Here is a 20,042-nt window from a genome sequence, read left to right as displayed (position 1 = left end):
AAAAAAAGGAAAAGTACTTATAGACAAACCACAGAATACTGAGAAAGCCTTGTAATTGTTGGGTTTTGTCTTTAAATTATATTCAAGTTTATTGTGTTATCTCTTTCATAGTGCAGTGCCTGATTATTCCTGAGCTGAGAATGTCCAGGATTTCAAAATTTGTGAAATGTGTTTTTTACTCTCATTTAAGCAGAGCATCCTATTAAGCAAGCAAAGGTTGACCTCAAGAACATTCTAAAAGGGATAAGATCCCAGAAGTAGGGGGGAAAAAACACCCACTTTTGTATGAAAGCCTTCCTTTTCACTCCAGGACATCACCAATAGCTGGGAACTTTTTCTATTTTCAATCTTTTTCCTCTAGCGTAGGAAAAAACTTGGTACCTTAGCCAAAATATTTAAACACCACTAATTTCAAAACATTAATCTGTGATCCTTTTGTAGTCTCTGTGTGGTACTGAAAAGTAGGGGAAGGAAACAAACAAACAATAGTTTTCATTTGTCACCCTGAGCTGTGACTCTGCCCCTCCCTCCTGCATTTGTCTCGCCACTGAGTAACTGAACTTACAGCATTGTGTAACTTTCATTTCTGTGGAGGCTTGTTATATTAGAAAAATTGTTCCAAAGAAAGCAACAATTATGACATAAGCACATCTGGCTCTTGCAAATTATTCTTTATTAAGCTTTCATTTAATTACATGTGCTGAAAGGTCTGCTTTTGATTACTGTAATTTTTTTTATTTGTCCATCTGAATGATAGTAATGTTGGAAATTACATACAAACCACCTGGCTTTTTTCTCACTAATAAGGCAAAGTTTATGTAGATCTATGTGTAGAAGAGGGATTAAGATCTTCCCTGTTTATGGCAGAAGAATTATTCATGATGCTAATTCAAGGTGAGGGTTTAAGTTTGGTCAATGGAAAGAAATTGAACCAATACAGTTTTGTTCAGTAAACACTTTTTATTGGTTGGAATTGTTTATTTTAATATAAAAGTATTTTATTATATTTCAGTTAAACTTTTTGAAAAGCTCCACTAGAGTTTTTTGTACTTCCATCACTATTTACAGGAATTTTTAAGGCCTAGATTCATTATTGGCATTCATAGAAGATTTGTCACTGTACACACAGATGAAGACATACCTTGTTAGCCATTTTAACTTTGCCTTTTGGTAGGAAACCATTCCTATTGCAGCTCCCAGTAAAGTTTCTGGAGTTAGTGGTTAATTTCTAGGTAAGAATAGAAAGACCTGGATTACTGTTGTTTCTGACAAGAGCTTATACCTCCTTTTCATAAACAGCCATATAATTTTACCAATTTTGATTTTAACATTCAGGCACAGTGTAACTTTTTGCTCAATACCACGACCATCATTATGAAGGAAAAAAAAAATCAAGAAAAATCAGCAAAAGTCAAATGAAGAAAAAAGATATTGGTGTTTGGGAGTTTTCCAGTCTTTCTTTATTTTTTGTCTTTTTGCAAATAGCAGGAAGGGAAGCCACAAACAAGAGCTGAAAAAGATCCTTTAAGAGAAGAAACACCAGAAAAAAAAAAGTACATTTACAGCTTCTTTTTTTAGGAGTATTGCAGGAATATATGTATATCTTCTTGTCTTCCAGCAACTGTATGCAGCTCAGCTGGCAAGCATGCAAGTTTCTCCTGGAGCCAAAATGCCATCTACTCCACAGCCACCAAATACAACAGGGGCACTTTCACCCACTGGGATGAAAAATGAGAAGAGAGGGACCAGCCCGGTAACTCAAGTTAAGGTATTTCTCAGTAAAGAAAAGAGTCGGTGTTTGAGAAGGACAGTGAAATCAAATGGTCTCTGTAATTGTTTCACAGTTGGAAGTTGAGCCACGTTACAGTTCTTCAATATTCAAATAAAAAGTTCCATTTCAATGCTGTATTATCAGTATAGAGAAGGGAAGAGAATGCATTCACTTCTTGTTTCCAAAAATACCAGGCGTCCCTCTTCCTACCACAGGCAGCACAACAGATTCATCAGTAAAATGTGATATTTTCAAGATTTCAGTTTGTAATCTGGTAACATGCATGAATGGCATCCATTTCATGAATTGTTTCACATTGAACTCTTGAGTATCTCAAAATGTGGTGCTGGCTTATATTGTTAGGGTAAGAGAGAGACTGTAGAGCTTCTAATTATTTTACCAATCTCTAGCTGTACTTAATTCCACAATTTTGGAAAAGCCTCCCATAAAAAGAATATGTAAGTCAGGGCTCCGGGGAAAACATTGTGTTGTTGCAGATTGATTTGACTTTTGCTGATTTCACACAGCTGCTGACAACCGTGCTGCTCCTCGCTGGTTTTGCGCCATCGCCGAGTGCTTGTGCCTGCTTATTCTCACTTGCTTGGAACCAGGCAGCTACAACATGGCATTTGCCAGGAGCCTGGAATGAGTGTTGTGCTCCCTGTGAAACCCGTGGAGCAGCCAGTGCCTTTGGGTGGGACTGCCTGGCTTCTCCTGCTGGGTTCTCCCAGGGTGGTTCCGGATTTCATGAGACCAAACAGGCTCAGAACGAGTTTACTCCAAACTGTACAAAAAATCAGCATTCAGCTATTTTACCAATTTGAATGATAGAGATATAAATGCAGAACTGTTAAAATAGATCTAAAGGTGGCAGGTAGTGACTTTGTGGGTAGAGAGAGGGAATATATTTGGTTTTTTTGCTGGCTGCTAGCACCTTACAGGCAAACAGTCCTTAGCTTCAAACCAGCCTGAGAAAATTTTACTCACTTGGGGTGGTGGTTTCTTTTTTTTTTTTTTTTTCACATTTTTTGACATGAGAGTAAAATATCATTTGTTTTTTTCATTATCATCAATCATCGTGGTAAAGTGTGGGTGAGTAGATATTTCTGCCTGGGCTGATAAATTTCCATGACACTTTTTTGCTAGGCTGAGAGTACTAATAAATAAAAACTATTCCATTATGGCCAGATCTAACATTTATTTAGCAAAGCATTCACTTTACTTAGCTGTAGATGTGTATTAGTCTAATATTTTACCTCTTGTAATCCAATGCCAGGCTTGAGAGCAGTCAGGGAAATTTACCACATATGCAGAGTTTGCTACAGTCAATACAGAAGCCACCAAAAGCAAAGCCCAACTGTTCCAGCAAAGTTGCCATAGTATAGTGATACCTAACACCAGTGATTTATGGCATTGAGAATATACTACTGACTACTTTAATGTGAAAAAGTAATTTTGGGAGTGAGCGAGCCAAATGGACCTACACCAAACCAAACCTTTACTGTATGAGTCAAATTTTCCCTGGTTAAATTCAAGCACATATCTTCTTGAACCAAGGCCAATACCATTCCAGGTTTGTAGCCAGCTGAGTCCTGTTACAAAATTGACCACATGCAAATTCTTGGGGGTTTCCCTACATAATGTAACTTGAATGGACTAAAGTATATGTTAATAAAATTGAAGTCTTTTTATGGTTATTTTTACTAAGCACACTACTGCATTCAGAATATTAAAGATGAACTACAAGTGCTTTGTGTGGACAAATACCAATAGCTAATGAAGAAATTATTAATAGGGTATTAATAGCAGTACCTATATTCAGTCTTTGCAGATTCTTACCTTTGTTAGACATGACAGTTTTGATGGTCATGCATTGCTTAACAAATCCTCCATATTTTCTCTGTTTTTAAGCAGTTTGTATAAACTACATGCATTATTTACAGAACTAATGGAATTATTTTACAGAAGTCAGACCTTTCAAAAAGTAATGATAGGTTTTCCCTAAGTCAGTGACCAGAGTGTTTTCTGGCTTTTTGGTTGCCTTGCAGAAATGAGAATGCTGTCCATGTAGTACACACAAACAGGTTCTGGTGGTGTTTAGAGTTCTTTCACGACTGGATCAGTACTAGGCGGAAAACTATTTAAAAATTGAACTCTGTAGCATAGATTTGTATGTGCGCATGTTCACAGTACCTAGCCTGGTCTGAATGGGGCTCTGAACTCTTGGAAAAGTTTAGGGAAGCCACTTTCTGTCTGTGCAAGGAAAGAGGTTGCACGTAAGCATGGCCACAAAGCACCAGGCTGGACTCTGTCCCTTGTACCTTCGAGCTTCTGCTCTCACCTGGACACTGAAAGGGTGTGGACGTTTGTGCACACTCCGAGGCCAGGAAGAATTGAAATGTCATGCAGTTTTCTGGGGAAAGTTTAAAGCTGAAGATACAATGGCATTATAAATACCTGTTTGTTATGTTTTCCTGTTTAATGCATTTTGTGTGACCAGATGTACTTTGCTAAATCACTGCTTGACAGTAAGGAGAATGGAAAAGATGAGATAATGTGATGTATTATTGTGTTTCGGCATAATTCTAAGCTTCAAAGTGATCAGTGCAGTGTTCTAAAATATGAACAATATTCTCTTACATCCAGCATAATTCTGCTCTGGGCATATTTTAAATGAGAGATCTGTCTTACTGGGCTCTTTTACTACAGAAAATCACCATTTCACAGATTTTCAAGTGCTCTGTCTTGCTTAATGTATTAAGTGGAAGGAACAAGCTCAAAGAATGGGAAGAAGGTTGCACTGCAAATGTTTATACTTATCAAAGAAATTAATTGCTTGAATAAGTCTTCTTCAAAAAGTGGAGATATTTTTAAATGGACCTACTCTACTTGTTTCTACAGAAACAAGACATATGTGAGAAAGATTTTCTTCCACATTGCATATGAAAAGTATCAAAACATATAAAAGTGCTGATACTAGATTTACACACCCTTAAAAAAGGTTCCTTGTCTTAATACAAATAAAACACACAGATATACTAAAGGTTGAATGCAGCAGAAATAACTACAGAATATGGGAATAATACAGAAGTATCAAACAAGGAGCAGAATAGCAGTTATGCGGAAAATATTTTTGATTTTACATAAATCTGTCAAAAACATGACATTTGAATATTAAAATATCGTAAAATATGCAAAATTAAATAATAGAAAATAAGATACATTTTGAAATGCCTATAGCATGTAGTCATCACCCTAGTAAGTAAAGGAATTTGAATTCAATGACATTCTTATCTCCTATTATGGGGGACCAGCATAGATTGTTTCACTAAACAAAACATGCACTCTGAATTAGATGCATGGAGTGTATAAGCTAGCAGCAGCTGTAAATGTGGGCCAAAGAGCTGTCAGGGTTTTCAAATGATTCTTTCATAGTAGTACTTCTGATTCCTTAGTTTCTAATACATTTAAAAATAAGCTACATAACTTATTTTTATAGTGCCAGGAACTTTTCAAATAGAACCAGTGCAAAAGCATTACTGAGCTGCTGGAAATTTTAAATAATTCTTTGTAAATGCCCTAGGTTAATTTAGATCTCTGAAAACACATTAGGAAATTAAGCTGTAATGTGAGCTAATTCAAATTTTAATTTGGCAAAAAGAATGATCCAGTCACATAGTTAATGTAAATAAGAAGCATAACACAGAGAAATTAATGAGGTTTCCTTTGGTTGAATCTTAAAGGAGGCAGATAATTAGCTTCTTTTGTTATTATTGCTGTGGAATGTGGTATTGTCTTCGAGGTGTAAAGTAACTGCTGCTTGCAAAATGATGAGTTCATTTGTCTTTTCCTAATAGTTATTTACATTAAACTCTTGCAGGATGAAGCAGCTCAGCCTCTGAATCTCTCAGCCCGACCCAAAACAGCTGAACCTGTCAAATCCCCAACATCTCCAACACAGAATCTCTTCCCAGCCAGCAAAAGCAGTCCTGTGACAGTGACGAACAAGAGTGGCATCCCCAGCCCGCTCAGTGGGTCTCTGGGAAGAGGATCCTCTTTAGGTAACTAATCTGTCCTAGGGAAAGGAGAAAATAGGCAAGTTTTCAGCATGAAATCCCAGCCTGAGCACACTTAGTTTTGAATTAAGTAGACACTTGGGCCTATATTTCTCTTTAAAATGGAAAAAAAATATATAGTGAAGATTTTCAAAGAATGCTCAAAAGCTAAAGTTTTACGACAGTACCCAAAAATATGTGGCAGAGTGTGAGAAATACAGGAAAGAAATAAATAATGTAGGATATACATACAAATATACATACATAAGTAAATAAAGATAGGTATATCAAACTTGTAAAACAGGTTTGTATGAATATCTCTCCTAAAGGTGTCTACTGGGTGTATACACACAAAGTTAACTTTTAAATTTTGACTTCTGGATCAAAAAAAAACCCCTATCTTAGAATGCCCATAGAGCCTCACTAGATAATAGATAGATTTTTTTATTTAAATAAATACAGAAAGGCATCAGTCCAGCCAGTTTATGTTATTACTTGATCATGTTTTTATTATTTGACCATATTTTTATTATTTGTTTGCCCATCTGTCAGGATTTTATTAATTCATATGGGTTTGACCTGTGTTCAAGATTCTTTAAGCTTATTAAGTGATGAAACAAAATTGGTCTGAAAACTATGTATGAAGACTACTTTAACCAGTCAAGAAACAGAATCAAGAGCTGCAAAATGTAGATGATCAGCCCTAAAGTTCAAACAGTAAATTTTAACAGTGACTAAATACTTACTACAGACCACTTATTCACAATCTGTAGCTCAAGTGTACTTGTAAAATATATAGAAACACTTATGAATAATGAATAGATATGTTAAATACATATATCAAATATATAAAAATTATGGTTTTTTTTCCATTCCCAAACACTTGGGAACATCATGATCTCTGAAAGACATTTTCTGCAACTAGCTAGATACTCTACCTGTCAATTTATTTGCAACTATCACTGCATTATCTTACATTAGAAAGCAAAGTATCAATCTGAAATCCTAGACCATTCAAGAGAAAGGACCACAGAAGACAAATAGTGCCTAAGGCAAAAATATTTTTCGTATAAAGTCATGAAAAATTTTTGTCTCAATCCTTAAGCATAAAAAAAGATAGGGAGACATTACCAGAAATCAGCAAGCCATGTAAGAGCTTTAGCTACCTTTCTCTAAATAAATTTAGATGATTACAAATCTAAATCTCTTTAAAAATCACGCACATATGGTTCCCAACTTCTTTACCATCCAGAATGGAACTTACTTGCTGAAACAGTTCAGAGCATTGGAAACTTTCCTTTTCCTCTAATTCATTATTTTTTTTTTTTGAGAGGCATGTTTCATTCAGACAGAAAACATCACCAGTCCCTCTAAAACATCACAATTTGCATCTCTTCTTACTTAGGCCACAGTATTAAATTAACCATCTGGTTCACAGGATAAAGTGTGAGAAACACCTAATCATTTTTATGTTAGAATAATTCAGGGTCTGTCGAGGTTGAATTTTCTGTGTTTTGCTCAGCTGAACTTCAGTGAGATTAAAAGATATAAAAATTATTTTTGAAGGTTAATTCAAAATCTTAGCCTTTTTTGGTTGTTGTTTTGGATTTAGTTTTTGGTGTTGTGGTTTTTTTATTTTTTTAATAGTAGACGGTCAGTAAGTCAGTAAGCACACAAAACTAACAAATTCAGAACTTTTATAAAAGACATTTGCTGGTCAGGCAGATGCACGGGTCACACAAAAACTGTGTGATTGCTCAAAATTCCCTAGCTAGAATATATATGCACAAACCTATCCATGTGCAGTCTAGAGAATACTTCCATGTAGGAAAAGGTTGATTAGAGTTTTATCACAGCAACAAAAAACAAACAGTCACAAAATAATTGCTGTCTTTTTCTCTCAGATCCAAAACTGTATCTGGGGTACTCATCTTCATGAATGCATTGTAAGATGTAACAGGAATGCTTACCTGCATTTCATGCTTGTTTAAAAGTTTCTTTGTGCTCAGAGTGATAGAAAGAAAACTGTTTTTTTCTCTACTGATTTAGAGATTTATAACCATTTTATCATGATAATGAACTTTGTCCCCAAAAAGTAAATGTGAGAGCTGTTTCTGGAATAGAAATGGAAATCTTAACACCTGGAGTGATGGTTCTCTCTTTAAAGAAATTCTAAGAATTGACTTAGAGTGTCATTGCCAAGTAAACATTGTTTTCTCCTTTGTTAATTTCATTAATTATTTTCAATACCTCAAAAGGCTTCCAGTTTAAGCTTCAGAATACTGTTGTTGTTTTAAACACATATTTGAGTCCATGAGTATGCTCAGATAGCTCCATCTCAGGGTGTGTCAAGACCTCAATGGTTGTATTTCTAACAGAGAAATAAATGCCTGGGCTTATCAATTACTTCAGTAGAGTAATTCAGCCTTCAGACAATTGCCACTCCTCCTTCTGCAGATCTTGGTTGGGAGCAGTTCTAAGAGTGTGAGAGCAGAGTTCTTACCCCAGATTCCAATTTGGATAATTACCTGAATAAAATGTGTTCTCTGTTTATAGATATCCTTTCCAGTCTTAATTCACCTGCCCTATTTGGGGACCAGGACACAGTAATGAAAGCCATTCAGGAGGCTCGAAAAATGAGAGAGCAAATCCAAAGGGAACAGCAGCAGCAACAGCAGCCTCATGGTGTTGATGGAAAATTGCCCTCCATGAATAACATGGGTCTAAACAACTGCAGGATTGAAAAGGTAATGCCTCCCCTTTCCCCACAGTCTGTCACTCACTCTTCTCTTCCCTGCAAAACAGATTCTTATTTTTATATGAGATTTCTTTTTAGAGCTTTTAGCCATCTCTGATTTCATGTTAAATACACCTTGTCATTTTGCAGTGCTGTGCTACAAACTTCTCTAGGTTTACATCACAGCATTCAAACCCACAGTCCTGTGCACTCATGTGATAAAGCTGTAAGCATGCACATAGAAACATGGAAAAGGGGCTGGTTTTGAAGCTTGTGGTCACCAGATTTTGAATTGTGCTCTTGAGAATAGCTGGATTGATAAATACAGCTCAAAGGGCAGTTCTGTATTAGCATGGTTGAGTATTACAATGCCAGCATATGAATTTGAGTGTGCTCAAATCTGTGGTTCAAGTAACAAAGTACTCAAGCTGAAAGTGGTTGCATTTGGCTCTCAGCTGTAGTTGGAAGTTAGAGACCAAAATTCTTTGTTGAATCTCCGGTGTTGAATCACTGAAATGAGATGGCACACTAGAGTAAAAGGTAGAAAATGTTAGGATAATGGGACCAGTGCTGGACTGAGCAGGACGTGATCCAGCTTACAAAATAGCAACCTGGGATCATGTTCAAAAGGTGAGGAGCAGTTTCTATCACACTTGCTTTAAGGACCAGTCAGAGGACAAGGAAGACTCTTTTAAAATTCCTTGTACCTGTGTTCTGTTCTGTGGCCTTTCTGAGATCTTCAGGATCTGCTCCAGCAGCAGGTCTCTGCATATACACCAGGGCAAGAGAGCAGGGGATCTGGTAACTGGCTGAGAAAAAAGGCAGCCCTTTGGATGGAGAATGCTTCTCTGTTAGCTTCCCTAGAGGGGCCATGGGCTGCAACAAATACAGCACACAAGTTATTCTTCACCACTGACACAAAACCAGTTACATACCACAGTATTTATTCCCATTAACTAGAAAGGTAAAAGCACTATCCCAGTAATCACTAAAGCTTCGGCAAATAGAATGGTTATGATGCAATTTAGTAAGCAATGGAAAGAAAACTGACACATTAATTAGCCTATACAGCAACTAGTGTTTCAGACTAATTTTTAAAATACTCCAAAACAACAGGTAGTTCCAATGCCTGTAAAAATTCCGCGATTCTCTCTATCAGAGGGTAGATTCTTTGTTTCTTGGGTGAGGGAGGGAAGATCATATTTTAGCCCAAAGACTAACAGGAATTTTGTGTCCAGGTTGAGTATAAGACTCAGCAGAATATTAACTATAACTTAAATGATGAATTTGACGATATGCTGAACTTTTCTCAACCCACAAGGGAATGCTTGGTAAGTGTTTTGTAGCAAGGCACAGAAAGGTAAAGAAATGTCATAAACAGACCCATTAAAGATTGATACACACCTTTTAATTGCATTTTATATTTTTGCTTGATAGTTTCTTTACTGCACTCAAAACAAGAGAAAGGCTTAGCATCTGTTAAAAAAGATTTGTTAAAATGTTTCCATACAAGATAAAAAATTCTTTTCCAAGTCAGATTCAGTGTCTAATAAATACTTATTTCTGCTAGTATTAGTTGAAATGTCATAATCGAAAACCCCATTTAATACAAGTTGATACTATGAAAAAATATAGAAATGAATAACTGATCAAGCAGGCTGTATTCAGACAACACTCTAATTGTAAACTCAGTGTTTGTCTTAACTAATCAAGAGGCAGGATACTAAAGCCCAGGTTATAAAAATAAAATAAATGTCACATATATGATCAGTACTAAGAGTTTATAAAATTATGCTTATTTTAAAATTTATGAGTTTCAGTGGCTTGACATTTAAAAATATCTAATATGCTATAAGGGCTATTAAAAGAATTCTTAACATTTGATTTCACTTTGAAAAATAAGTATAAAAATGGCATCCACTTACTTATTGACTCTCTTCCCTGCGTATTTTCAGTATCATGTTTGTGTCTTGTATTCGATATAACAAGTTTCTATTTCATCTTTCACCTTTTAAAGCAGAGTCAGTAAATATTTCAGTGAATAATCTGAAATTTCTACTTTGTGCCGGTTACTAGCAATACACAGATTGATGCACAGCTTCCAGATTGAGGTTATACATCAGGCAGTCTGAGCAAAAAAATATTTTCTTTTGCTTGCAAATATAGCAGAGTGAATGGGAACTCTTTAACAGATACAAACAACATCATTCTCAAATGCCATCTTTTATGAGGAGGCTTTTCACTGTAGCACTTGCAACTTTTAAAACCTCAGAATAAAACAGCAGCAGGGAAATCTGTTGTTAAGTCTCTCAGTGACCTTATGTAGTCCTGCTGGGTTTATTTATTGTAGCAGGTACTACAGAACAATTAAGGCAGGAAAAGGTTGTAGTATGTGCTCTGGTTTTACCTTTGGTTCGCTGGCCTGTTGTCCTTGCTCTGCAGATGTGAGAAAAGGCAGGGGTTGCAAAAGAACAGGATATAAATCAGTCATTTTCAATGATGGTATATCCCCACTCCTATCCTAAAGAAAATAAAAGTATTAATTTGGTCATGAATACTAAGAAAATGTATTTATATTTTATAGCAAGCATAAAATGCACTAAAACCAGAAGCATCCTTCACACAAAGAAGAATTCTAGAACACTCTTCTTTCCCCCTTCACCTTCTGCCTTTCAATTTTTACATTATGACTATACTTTTTTACTCTAAAAATGATGGGCAGGATGGTCAAAATGGAGGTGGGGGAGCAGGAATGCTAGATCACTTCAATTAGAGAAACATAATTTTGAAATAATTGTATGCCAAGAAAACTGCGTATAGTTTTTGTCATAATCCCAGTGAAGCTTTGATAACAGTTGCAATTTTGGATTGGTTTCTTTTGAAGAATCAGAACCCTGTGTTTTCAGGACCAAATTTTCAGATATTGGCTTCAGGTAATTAGACTTGTAGAAATGAGTAGCTGGAAGCTGGCACCAGAAAAAGATGACAAATTAATTGCCTGCAGCTGGTTTAAAAAAGCTATTGAGTTCTGGTCAGTTACTGGTCTTCAAGTTCAGATAGTTGGTAATAGTTTGTTGTGCAAATGATTGCGCTCACAAAATTATGTACATAACTTCAAAGCCTGGGCTTAGGCCTTTTAGAAAATGTGTCATTTAAATCTCAGAAAGCTTTGTATTTGGTTACAGACACAGAATTGAAAATTGCGTGTGTTCATATTCTGCTGTTCAAAAAAAAATCTACAAAGCTTTAAAAGTGCTCACAGAGATTCACTCATCAGAAAGACCAAAACAAAAACATGCAGCACTCTGGGACAGCCTAACTTTGTCATTTGGCAAAGTATTAAGGTTAGTTTATACTTCTGAAATGATACCATTCTGTGGAGTTATTTGAGTTTGTGTGCTGTTGTGGGTCAGGACAGGCAGGTAAGCACCATGCAGCCACTCACTCACTCCCATCAGTGGGATGGGGAGGAGAGTCAGAAGGGTAAAAGAGAAAATTTGTGGGTTGATTAGTATAGTTTAATAAGTATAGCAAAAGCTGTGCATGTAAGTAAAGTAAACCAAGGAATTAAGTGATTATTTCCCACTGCCAGGCAGATGTTTAGCCATTCCCAGGAAAGCAGGGCTTCAGCACAAATAAGTGACATAGGAAGACAAATGCCAAAACTTCAAACATTTTCCCCTTCCTTGTTCTTCCCCCAGATTTTATTGTTGAGCATGATGTCATATGGTGTGGAATATCCCTTGGGTCAGTTGGGGTTAGCTGGCCTGGCTCTGCCCCCTCTCAAAGCTTGGCACACCCCCAGCCTCCTCTCTGGCAGAGCAGCATCAAAACCAGAAAAGGTCTTGCTGTAGAAGCCCAGTTCAGCAATAGGTGAAACATCCCTGTGTTATCCAGCACTGTTTCAGTCACAAATCCAAAACTCAGCACCGTGAGAACTAAATTTAACCCTGAGCCTAAACCAGTACAATGCACATGAGGCAAAAAAAGTCACTATAACAGAGTTGAATTTTTCTGCTCCACCTCAGGTGGAGCAAAAAACTCAGGTGTGGTCTGACTGAGGAAAGGGAAGAGTAATGGTGTCAGTCATTTAACAGAGTAAACAGAAACACTGGGGAAGGCGAGAGAGGAAAATGGAGAAAATAATCTACAGAGCTTTTACCATGCGATAGAAGCAAAAGTAAAATCATACCAAAAAGTCATCTTTGTTTAGAGGATATGACTTCTTTCCAGACAAGCCATGTTCACCTTCAACAAAAAGAGTACTTAAACAAAATCTGCATTCCTTCAGCTACTTGTATTTATTTTAGTATTTCAAACTACCATCGTTGCCTAGAAGATTTGCTTTGATTTAAGGCTTTAAATGAATCTGAAAATGTTATATAATTTATAAGATAACTGACATTATTTTAAAAATAATCAGATCCTATCTTTTTATACATAAAGCAGGAAAACGCTGACAAAGATGCTTCAGAAAATCTTTGTATTAAAAATATAGGTAGAACTGTGATTGGAGGAACAAAATCAATAATCACAATATATTTGTATCTCCACATCCCCATTTACCTTACCATGAAGCATATTCACTGAGATCTGAGAGTAAGCAGAATGTAATATAACATTTTTATGTTTATATTCCATTTTTACTCTTTTGTAGATTTTCAGACAACTGTGTATTTGCAGTAGGAAAGCAGAATTAAACCCCAAAATAAATGACATGAGTCATTGCCTACTTCCTGGGAGTTATGGTACTTTAGCACCTCTTCTAATGAGCCTTTTATTCCTTTCTTATCTCTAAATCAAAGTTTTGCAAGTTGAATCAATGTAATTTATCCTAATATAGACCCCAGTTTGTATGCAAAATGTGTACATTCTTAAAAATGTGTATTATTCACCCCTGGAGATATTACAGTCTATTGATCAAATCCATATTTAGGCCCTTGGATTTGACTTGATAAGCCATAACGACCCCTTTGGAGGTGCTACGCTCTGCTGTATTTAGGGACTGTTAAGTATGTGGATTATTGAGACAATAGGGTGTAACAGCTCCTCTGGAGCTGTTACACTTCATCATCTATATGAAGCTCCTGCACATATGTACAAACTTGGCCTGATAAAAACCCTTCAGGAAGTCTTTGTAGGAAAAGTCACCAGTCATGCATAATCTCCTTTTGACTGCCTACAGCCCTGCCACGGCTCCAGCGTTGTATTGCTTTTTTTTCTAAAGGCAAGCAATGCTGCCTTATGCTGCCATCAGGTTTTTGCCAGCTTTTTTTCTCCCCATACATTCAGCATCAGAGACAGAACAACTGCAGTGGCAGGAGTCACACTGTCTGTTCTGCATGTACAGGAGATTTGCCAGACAATCACAGAGAGAATCACCTTGTTACAAGCATCCTTGCTATTCGTCATTTCTCAACTCTGTTAAAAAACCCCAAACACACAGTTAAGAAAATACTTTTCCAGTTCATTCTGCATGCAATTCTCTTTTTGCTTTTACTGAAAGCAGTCCTGACCACCCTTAAATTTAGAACATAAATTAATTGGTCATAAGGGCCTTGTGATTTCTTATAAAGCTTTATGAATATGTGTTTTAGATTTGCAGGTAGTGATCTCTTCTCTTTTCCTTTTTTTCTTTTAAGAAAAACTTGGATTTTCTTTTTTTTCCCCTTTAGTTTCTTTTAGCAGACTATTTGTACCTAGTATATAAGAGGTCAATGCTTATATTTCAGTCTGCTGTAAGACATGATGGAAACTGTAAGTATTTTCCATTAGTTCCTTATTTCTATTGGTTCAGTCTTAGTTCTACTTGTAATTAAAGGGTGAGTAGCTAATTAGGCAAAAAAAAAAAAAAAAAAGATAGCAGTAACAACAGCAGATGACTAGTTTTGCAAAGTTATTACTTTTTTATGGTATTGTCTCCACAGTCATTGTAGCAAGTTTTACACTCACTGTAACTTAATAAAGGTCCTGCCCACCACAGCTTAAACTTAGGTATAATGTAATTTAAATATTTAGATTTGATAATAGAAAATCTAGAACTGCATAGAAAGGAAAAAAAGAAAGACATTGATTTACTTGAGGAACTGTTAGTGTGGTCTCACTTTCTTGCAAGAGTATAGGCAATTTATTCAACTCAGTGGGAGTGTATTCCATCTGTCTAATGAAGACTCTGATTTCTACAAAGAGACACTGCAAAGTGTTTTTTCCTGAGTACGTCATCCCGCTCAGCCGACAAACCTTTCCCTGGGGACTTTCTGGGATGTAGAAGGACATGTTGCATAGAGACAACCTCTTTGCAGATCCATCATTTTAGAACAGATAAGTGACAGGTCTAAGTTAAACGCCCTGGAATAGGGAAAAGTTTCAAATACAAATCCCAGCAGTCCTCATACTTCTTACAAAACAAATGTCCTTTATGCTTGACTGTGAATCTGCTCAATTTAGTAATCTACTTGTGGCTGTACATAATATATGTAAACTAGGACTTTTTTTTACATTGGGTGCTCAAAGTTAATTTCCTGTAAACTAGGACTTTTTTTTTACATTGGGTGTTCAAAGTTAATTTCCTAAAGCCATATTTGGACACCAGTATTTTAATCTGAAAAATCTTTATTTTAAAAAAAAACCTAAACCAAAAAGAAAAAAAAATTGTTCCAAAATTTTTTGAAACTGCAATAATTTTGCAATTTCCTTTTTAGGCTTAGGGCTTATCCTAGCTACATGAAACATATGTCTTCATTTTATACCCATTGTAATATTTCCTTAGTAATTTTGAAAGGAAAATAGTGACTCAAGTAAAAATTTTTTGAAGTGGCTGTAATGTAGGAGCCTAAGTCCCACCGAACTAGCTCTGAAAATTTTACCCCAAGGCAGACAAGCAGATTTGTGGCTGCGTACACAGTAACAGTCTATTTTCGGTGGAATTCAGCAGTTTTGTATCCTTCTCTAGCTCTTTTTATGATAATTTGGACAATTCAGAATTTCAGCTGATGTAATACTGCCCCCTTTTATTAGAACTGGAAAACATGCTGGACCTCAAACATTCAGTTTTGTAGCTGGAGAAATTCAGTTTATTTATGCTGTTGCTTCCAAAATTTGAATTTTCATGCCAATATAAGGTAAAGCATGACATCCATATGCGTTTATAACCATGAATGGGGGGAAAATAATAATGATTCCAAGAAACATATTTTTTCAGGGTGTGTTGTGTTTGTTATGATTGGACTTCCTAGGCAGCATCTCCCTTCAGGGAATTCCCTGCGATTTTTTAAAGAATCTCAAGGCGTAGATGATTTCTGCTTTTGTATGAATGTCATATGTTTGTATTGGTTTTCTAAATCAGTGTATTTAGGGGCACAGTGAGCATTGTCAGTTTTGTTTTTCTATTGTGAGTTCTCCTCAGGAATTAGATGCATCTTTGAACAGCTGAATGGTTTTAATATCTCTCAGATACAGGTAAGTATTGCAATGAGTTTATGCTTTACAACTAGAACTTTCAGAGTAATTTGAAATTAAATTCGAAGCAGAGCACCTTGGAAAAACAAAAATTAATGGCTCAATCTCCAACCATATCTTTTAAGGAGAAATGTTTCAATTATAAACTAAGAAGGAAAACAACTAATCTGACTTTGGATATAACCCTGAAGCCTGTAATGTATTACTAGCTTTTGTAGGTATCACAGGAAATAAAAACAGGTCAGAAATTGTTCCCATACTTAGAGAAATGTTTTATCTGATCTCTATCTATGTAGTGAGAAAGGTGATGGAAGCTGTAACTGCTCATGCACAGAGGGGGTCAAACACAGCCGTAACGCTGGTACTCGGGTTCTAAGAGTTATGGGAGGAAAATACCAGTGCTAACATTAGCCCCTGCAGAAGAACACAGCCCCATTATCAAGGCCAGGTTTGTAATGGGAACCAGGTGCAGAAGGCTGTGGGTATGAAATCTTGTCAAGTCTGTTCCTCCAAGCCCAGAGATAGAAATATTAAAGCTGCTCATGAATCGTTAACTTTCTGTCTGTACGTAACGTGTGATGCAGCCTTTAATTGATCACATGCTCTTTCTCAAATGCTATTTACACCTATGTAGTCACACTCATGCCTATCAATACACCTACTAAATTTTTTTTTCAGGTTTACTTTGTATGCTGTGTGTAGAAAGACATACAAATAATGTATTTGAAATTTGCACATTAAAAATACATGTTCACTGAAACTGTGGAACTGACAGGGAAAAGACAAAAAGAAACAGTGCAAAATCTCTGGCATATGTAGGTCATCTAAATTTGCAGATAATTTAGCTTTGGTGACAGCTTAGGGATCCAGTTTACACCTATAGAAGAATTTGCTGTGAGGATGTTTGTTTTTAAACATTTTCTCAATTACCTTACTTTCCAAAATTGTCTGTATAAAATTGGTAATTTGTACAGTTCAGTTCCAATGCATTAGAGGTACAGTTAAATGCTTACTCCCTCGAGTCATGTGGAGGCTGATTAAAATAAAATCAAAATTATTTTTTCTATTGATTAAATTATCAAAATTAATTGAGTGAAAAATTTGCAGTCTTTGCGAATTATAAATCACAGAAATTTTACTGGACCATAAATTAAAAAAAAGTTAGACCAGCCCAACAGTGATGTACATACGTCAGAAAATAAAAGAAATATACCTAGAGATAACCTACATGAAACATTATTATCTGAATAACTACATACGCATATACAGAGAAGCATACATAAATACACACACACACACTGCAGAGGATAGGAACTTCCCATGTTAGGTGAACTTTTAAAGTTTTTTATGCCTTCAGTTCAATGCCAAGAGCAGTTGGCAACAAAATACTCTTTTCAGGAAAGAAATCAGCACAAAAATTTTGGTCTCAAGAGCTATTTTTGCATTTGAATATTGACTGCTAGAGGTTTTGCCACTACCTGTGCTTAACAGTATTCTTGCTGAACATAGTTATGATTTTTTATTTTTGTTGTCAGGGCTAATTGAAGCGGTTGCCTAACTTCAGGTTTTAGACCAAATTAATAATAATGTTAATTATAATGATGATGATGATGATAATAATAATAATGGGGACTTGGCCCCTTTCTTCTATTGCCTTTGTAGGTCAAGAAAAAAATGCCAAATACAATGCTTTTTCCCTTGCATAGGGTATTTCATGTGAAAAGGATACAAACTTTGCCCCATTTTGGTCTTCTCCCTTAAATTTTGGAGCAACTGAAAATTCAAAAGGAACAGAATTAGATTGAAACATATCTCAAGGATGTGTTGAAAAATTTGCACAAACCAACAAGGATATTTTTTTCCAAAAGATGATGTTCTGCCATAAAGGATAGTGTCTTTCTGATGACTGTAACAGCATAATGATTCTTATACACAATGCATTTCCCAAGCTACTCAGGAGAATTTACAGATATATACCAAAATTTATTCCGTGTTTTTATTATGCTTCTCCACAAAACAATAAAGATAGGTTGAAAATTATTGTTCAAGCATAAATTTGCTAGGACAGGAATATATTCATTGATTTAAATTGTGGGTCAGAATGGCAGCTGCACAATCCTATCATATCACTTCCTCAATTGTCCTGAGAACTACAGAATACATTTGCATATTATTTCACACTTAGATACAAGCAAAGACACCCGCAAAAGTTACTGCCATTTTTTTTCCAGGCTCTGTGTGTTCCTCTAAGCAAATTTGCTACACCAAAAGCATTGCCAATATAACTCTCTACTGCAGCAGATAAAGTACAGCAAGGATAAATTTGGATTGCTTTCCCTGATACTTCATTACTTTCTAAAATTAAAAATGTCTCCCGTTTCTCAAGTGTCATTAGGCTGCATCAATAGGTATGATAAATTCAAATACACTCCCCGTTGTTTAAGGATATTTACTTAGCTGCTTGTTTCTGGGATTATATGCTACTTTTTGCTGGCTTAACTGTTCTGCTTCAATCAAAAGAATAAGCATGCTAACAGGTAAAATTGTCTTCTTTTATCTTGTGAACAGACTTGAGCCAATAATGTGAAACAGTATTTGCAAGTGTTTGTTTGAAATCTGATTAATGGAGTTTAACCATGCCTAGTCCTTCCTTTGTTTCTTTTCACAAATATTCATGCAAACGGGGTTTTATTTCTATGACTGTATTTACATATGAACATGGACATTTGTGCACAATTAGGCATTTGCAATTTATACCCAAATTGCTCAACCCCTCTTAATAAGAAATGGAGGCTTCGATGCAGCACCCACTGACCAAATGAGGAATGCAGTATCAGGGAGATCTTCCAGCCCCTGATAAAGTGTCAATGCTAATTATAGATCTTTACAGCAGCTCCCTGAACTCTGCAGCAATTTAATCTAGGGCTCTTGAAGGCCTTGCTGCACTATCCCTTACCACTGCCATCTTTTTCCTACCAGTGGTATGCCAGAGGCAGATTCATTGGTTTTTCTATGGCGTTGAGGCTTTTGGGTGCAGGAGCTGATAGACTGAAGTAAAAGCTTTTCATTACCTAGGAGGTCTTTGAGCTGAGAGAATTCCCAGGTGCCTTTTTTTTTTTTTTTTCAGGTAATTTAAATCAAAGTTGCAATGCTTATCATTGAGTCAGGCATTGAAAACAATGTCATTTGTCTTAGGTGACCAACTATAGCATAAATCAGAAGCAGAAAACTGTTGAGCATTTAAGTGCACAGTTCATGCAGAGCTTTAAAAAGTTGAATTGTTAAAACACTGACACTCATACATGTATAGAAATTGCTGAACCTCCAGGGGTAGTTTGAAAAGATAAGATATACTCTAATTTCTGGATAAAATGTTCACTGCATATAGCTTGTTCGTCTCTAGTCAAATAATACTAACTCCACAAACAGGTCTATCTCAATTGGAAATGTGTAACAGGGTAATAAATGATACTCAGCATCAGATTGCTCACATTAAAATCTTGTTCAAGTCATAGTAAGCTGTTATAACACTACTTAAAACCTAAAGTATCCCTAACCCACAAGCTGAAATTGCCCAGCTTACATCCTGAAAATCTACAGACAACATTAATTTCCCACTATTTCACTTCTATGCCTGTGGCCTCTAACATGTTGCAAATGCTTCTATAAGAAAGGCTAGAAAAACATATCAAGTGTCTGTTCTATTCCACTTGCTGACATTCATTAACTGAGGGAGAACATTGAGACAAGGTTTTGGAAAGATCTCCCCTCTACCTCCACCCGTTCCAAAGCAATTTATTAAACAGCCAGTAAGAGAAGTGGACACTTGTGGTTTAATGTCAGACCTGTGTTGATCAGTAGCTGGGTGCATGATTTCACTGTTATCTTGCCAAGGGCTTCTTGAGACAGCAGGCAGTGTGAGCATTCCTGTCTCCCTGCCATTTTCTTTGCATCCTTGAGTTCAATTGTGAAGTAACAATTTCATTATATGCCTCCTATTTGGATGAACTGTCTTTTTACA

General features: G+C 36.1%; 1 protein-coding gene across 10 annotated transcripts in view; it reads left to right on the top strand.

Moving 5' to 3' along the window:
- Positions 1 to 20,042, top strand: part of SOX6 (SRY-box transcription factor 6) — a 374,652-nt gene that overhangs the window by 305,414 nt on the left and 49,196 nt on the right. For 9 of the 10 annotated variants that reach the window (XM_042038377.1, XM_042038378.1, XM_042038379.1 and 6 more), the window contains 3 exons: positions 1,619 to 1,768; positions 5,652 to 5,832; positions 8,383 to 8,573. In XM_042038377.1, coding sequence (XP_041894311.1) covers positions 1,619 to 1,768; positions 5,652 to 5,832; positions 8,383 to 8,573 — 522 coding nt within the window. The remainder of the gene's footprint in view (positions 1 to 1,618; positions 1,769 to 5,651; positions 5,833 to 8,382; positions 8,574 to 20,042) is intronic. The other variant, XM_042038383.1, reaches the window with a different exon arrangement.

Source organism: Corvus kubaryi, unplaced genomic scaffold, assembly GCF_017639235.1.
Source record: "Corvus kubaryi isolate FWS band 111438036 unplaced genomic scaffold, C.kubaryi_AGA036_p1.0 37392, whole genome shotgun sequence".
Taxonomy (NCBI): Eukaryota; Metazoa; Chordata; class Aves; order Passeriformes; family Corvidae; genus Corvus; species Corvus kubaryi.
Note: the sequence above shows the minus strand (reverse complement) of the source record. Positions and strands in the feature narration are given on the sequence as shown.